Source organism: Miscanthus floridulus, chromosome 18, assembly GCF_019320115.1.
Source record: "Miscanthus floridulus cultivar M001 chromosome 18, ASM1932011v1, whole genome shotgun sequence".
NCBI lineage: Eukaryota > Viridiplantae > Streptophyta > Magnoliopsida > Poales > Poaceae > Miscanthus > Miscanthus floridulus.
Genome location: NC_089597.1, coordinates 31,459,361 through 31,463,543, shown reverse-complemented (window position 1 = coordinate 31,463,543; position 4,183 = coordinate 31,459,361). Strand labels below are relative to the sequence as shown.

The 4,183-nt window shown below is 63.6% G+C and overlaps 1 protein-coding gene across 1 annotated transcript; it reads left to right on the top strand.

The window, feature by feature from the left end:
* Positions 1–256: 256 nt before the first annotated feature.
* On the top strand, positions 257–3,633 carry LOC136523609 (uncharacterized). The gene is made up of 5 exons (XM_066517232.1): positions 257–907; positions 1,089–1,690; positions 1,770–2,592; positions 2,656–3,112; positions 3,191–3,633. Exons 1-5 carry the CDS (start codon positions 257–259, stop codon positions 3,631–3,633), a joined length of 2,976 nt encoding a protein of 991 aa, XP_066373329.1.
* Positions 3,634–4,183: the final 550 nt, after the last annotated feature.

The window sequence follows — 4,183 nt, the reverse complement described above, 5'->3', positions numbered from 1 at the left end:
GAGAGCACCGGGAAGAAGGGAGAGAGGGGGGAGTGAGAGGCAGAAAGCGAGCCTTACCGCCAGTAGTCGCGACCTCCACCGCGCGCATGGCCAACGTCGTGGTCCTCCCGGTGGACCCATGGGATCGGTCTGATGTGACCGTGGGAGTGCTGCAGTCGCTTGTCGACGACGGTCTCCTCCGCCCGATCACCGAATCCCAGCAGGCCGGAGTGGATGGCTCCGGGAGGCGAACCGGAGCCGAGGCCTCGCGACGGCTATGTCAGTGAGCTTCGTGTCCTTCCACGAGCGTGGCTTCGGCCTTCCGGCGGATCGGTTCATGCGGGCGCTCCCGCATTACTATGGCGTGGAGCTCCACAACTTCAACCCCAACTCCATTGCGCAGGCGGCCACCTTCGTCGCCGTCTGCAAGGGGTACCTAGGAATCCCTCCCCATTGGGAGCTATGGCTTCACCTATTTTGGGCGACGCATACCACCAGGCTGACAGGTATGACGGGCACGAGGAAGGCGACGAGGACCGGCGGCTGCACTCTCCAAGTGCGTCAGGACTGGCTGAACCTCTACATCCTAGCCCAACTCACGTCGTCCAATCGTCGCTGGTACTCCAGCTGGTTCTATCTCCGCAACGACGACGGCGGGCTTCCTCCTTATACTGGGAGGGTAGTGGAGGTTCAGCCGGAGCACTGGCGGTATGGCGTCCCGAGCGAGGAGCAACACAGGCTGCGGCCACTGCTGAAGGCGCTGGAGAGGCTGCGCGATCGTGGCCTTACGGCGGCAGTGGCGATGACGGCCTTCCATCACCGGAGGGTGCTGCCGCTGATGGCGCGGCGGCGACGTTTGTTCGAGATGACGCCGGACGAGCCGATTGACGGCATCCGGATGTCCGCCGCGCCCCTCTCCGACGAGGAGGTTCTGCGCCGGGTGAACGAGGCGGTCGAGGGGCGGCAGAAGATCACGGCCTATCCCCGTTCCCGATGCGCCCGACGCCGGGGTACCTTTCCTTGGTGAGTCGTGTGCGGCTGTAGCCTCCGAGGCCTCCTTGTTCCTCTCCTTGGCCTGAGCCCTTTTTCGTATTCGTTGTTTTTTGCAGGGGATGAGGGACATACGAGCCTCCTCACCGCCCGTCCCCGAAGACGCACAGCGGCGGGCGGTGAACCGGGCGTACGCGGAGGCCCAGAAGAAGAAGAAGGACGCTAAGACGGCAAAGCGTAAGAAGAAGATCATTGAGCGCGACGCTCTAGAAAAGCGTCGCTGGAAGCAGAAGCTCGAGGGTCTCCCAGTGGAGGCGTCTCCGTCGATGTCGGTGGAGGGTTTGAGCGGCGACGATGGTGGTGAGGTGGGGCAGGGTCCCCTCGACCACCTCCCTGACGTCAGGGAGATGGTTCTTGGGGCGTCGGCGGGTGGTCCGGCGTCCCAAGGAGGAGGAGGAGACGGTGACTCGGGGCAGATGAGCGCCCGCCCTGCGGCCGAGGCCAATACGCCCGAGACGAGGGCGTTGGGAAAGCGCGCCGTCAGCCCGCTGGGCTTGACGGCAGAGGTGGAGCAGGCGGCTACGGGGCCGGCTCCACCGAGGGTTGAGCGAGCGCCGGAGTCCGGCGAAGGTCAGCCGGCCTCGGTGGATACGGGGGCCGCGCCACCGCCGCCGTTGCAGAGGAGGGACGCGGTGAAGAAGCGGTTGGGCATCCGCTCGAGGTGAGCATTTTGCTAGTGAAGTTTTTTAACATCTCCTACTTTTGTTTTGGTTGCGAGTCTGACCGTGTTTTGCCCTCAGCCGGAAGCGTCAGGCGGAAGTGCCTGCCTTTGCGCCGCATAAGGCGCTCAAGGCGGGCACGGGTTCCATCGCCCTAGGGGCGGTGGAGGTACAGGAGTTGGTCGCCCAGGTAGGGGCTACCCAGGCGGCCGTGGGGCGAGAGGAGGAGGAGGAGCCTACACTCCGCGAGGCCGTAGCACCTGCAGCTGTCGAGGCCACTGTGGGTGCGGCCGAGACCCCCTCGGCCGTGGAGGCCACCGAGGGCGAGGTCGAGGTCGAGGCCCCCTCGGTTGTCGAGGCCACCGAGGGCGAGGTCGAGGCCCCCACGGTTGCCGAGGCCCTCCGGACCTCAGGGGCCGAAGTGGTGGAGATCGCGGCACCCGGGAACTTCGGGGCCAAAGTGGTGGAGGCCGGAGTGAGCGCGGCGAGGGCGGCGGCCCTGGAGGTGGAGACGGAGGCGAGGCAAGCCTCAACCCTGCCGCCAATTCAGAGCGTGCTTCCGGTACAGGGGAGCGCCCGGGAGGCGGAGGTCCGCCCGACCCCTGCCGACAATGCTTCCCGGGGGAAGGGGGTGGCCGATGCCGGGGCGGCCAGCGCCGTGGAACAGCCGGCTTCGACTTCGGGCGAGGGAAGTGCGGCCCTCGTGCGAGTGCGGCCTGAGCCGTACGGGTGGGATCACCCACGCGTCTGGTGGCGGAGCTGGGACAACCCCGAGGGGGAGCCCATTTTTGCACTTGAGGACGTGGCTAAGGGGGGTCGCTGGGACACCCTCAAGCAGTACCGCAGCCTGGCAGAATGGTCACTGCGGACAGCGCTGTCCGTCGTGGCCAACGACCTGCCCGGGGTCTCGTAGGTACGTATCCACCTTTTCTCGTGTGACGTCGTCTTTCTCCGGGTTTATTCGTAGTGCTCAACTTATGTTCTGCCTATCCAAGAGCTCGAGGCCCGGTCCTTCGGGAAGTCGCTGTTCCTTCAGCGGGAGAGGGGCGTCTGGGACGAGCTCTGTCGGCAGAGGGAGCTGCTCGCCCACGCCAACGAGCTTCTGTCGGCGCGGAGCGCGGAGGCTGGGGATCTCCGTCTTCGCTGTGACAACCAGGAGGTTGAGGCGGCCACGGCTCAGGGGCAGGTCGCCCCTTTGGAGGCACGGGTCAAGGAGCTGGAGGAGGAACTGACCCATGTGGCCGTCGAGCGAGACGCCTCCAACTCCTGGGCGGAAGAAGCGAGGGCCACCACCATAGCCACCGCCGGGCAGCTGGGTGCGGAGCAGCGGGCGCACGAGCTGACGAAAGGTGCCTTGGCAGAGGCTACCAAGGCGGCCGAGGCTTCCCAAGGCGAGGCCCTAAAATGGAGGGAAAAGGCCGAGGGTGAGTCCTGCAGGCCTCGCGCCCCTGTTTGGCTTGTTTTCTTTGACGCTTAATCCCATTCTACTTGTTTTGGCGCAGGGTTGGACGATGAGGTCTCGCGGTTGACCGAGGCCTCCGTCGCGCTGCAGACGGTGCTCGATCGCGAGATCGAGGAGCACGACGTGCTGCAGAGCGCCGCTCGCGCCATCTGCGAGGCCCTAGAGATGGAGGGGGTTCAATCGGGCAGCTCCCTTAGGAGCCGCCTAACTGCGTTGATTGGCCAAGCGCGTCAGCGACTGCGAGAGGCGCTACACACAGGCGTCAAACGCGCCCTGGCCATCGTCTCCTCGCACTACGCCGGCATCGACGTCGAAGGCGTCAGTGATGGCTATGTCCTGTCCGAGGATGCCGTCGAGGCCGAGGAGGAGATGACGAGGCTGGAAGCGGCAGTCGAGGGCCCCGGCACGGCGTTGGCGAAGCTGTTCGAAGAGGAGGTGGTCCCTCCTTCGCCGTCTGCCGACGCAGGAGACCCTGCGCCTTGACCTGGGCCGAGGGGGCCATGTAATAAGTTAGATTTATTACTGTATCATGACGTTTGTGGCTATCGAGGCCTTTGTGAGGTGCTTGTATATATATACGTTTTTTCTAATCGTTTTATTGTATTTCTGAGCCTCTGTCCTCTGTCTCGCCTCCGAACGTATCATCTGTAAAAACTCCCTTGGAGCCTAAGTTGTCCCTCGGGTAAAAGGTGGTGAGGGAGTTGCCGTAGCCCAGAGGCGTAGGTCATTCTCACAGCTCGGCCGGCCTTTTAGCCTTGAGACATACTTTTGGTCCTTAGGTTCTTTACAAATGGTCTGTTAGAGCGCGCTAGAGAGAGTTTGGCGTAGGAATTTAACTGAAAATTGATTAAGAAATGGTGTTCGGGACTTAGGGGGGTTCCCCCCCCTTCTAGCCCCTGAGGGAGGCTCGGCCCTGCGGAGGCATGGCCGAGTCTCCCTTGAAGCGTTATCGTAAAGCGTTTTACCTTCTGTTCCGATTTCTAGACAAGTCCTTTGAAAAAACCCCCTCGGAGCCTGGGCTGCCTTTCGAGTG

Excerpts from the sequence above, each read along its gene's own strand:
- LOC136523609 (XM_066517232.1), top strand. The coding sequence starts at position 257 with ATGTCAGTGAGCTTCGTGTCCTTCCACGAGCGTGGCTTCGGCCTTCCG. Across the intron at positions 1,691-1,769 it reads CGGTTGGGCATCCGCTCGAG|CCGGAAGCGTCAGGCGGAAG; the intron begins GTGAGCATTTTG and ends TTTTGCCCTCAG. Across the intron at positions 3,113-3,190 it reads ATGGAGGGAAAAGGCCGAGG|GGTTGGACGATGAGGTCTCG; the intron begins GTGAGTCCTGCA and ends GTTTTGGCGCAG.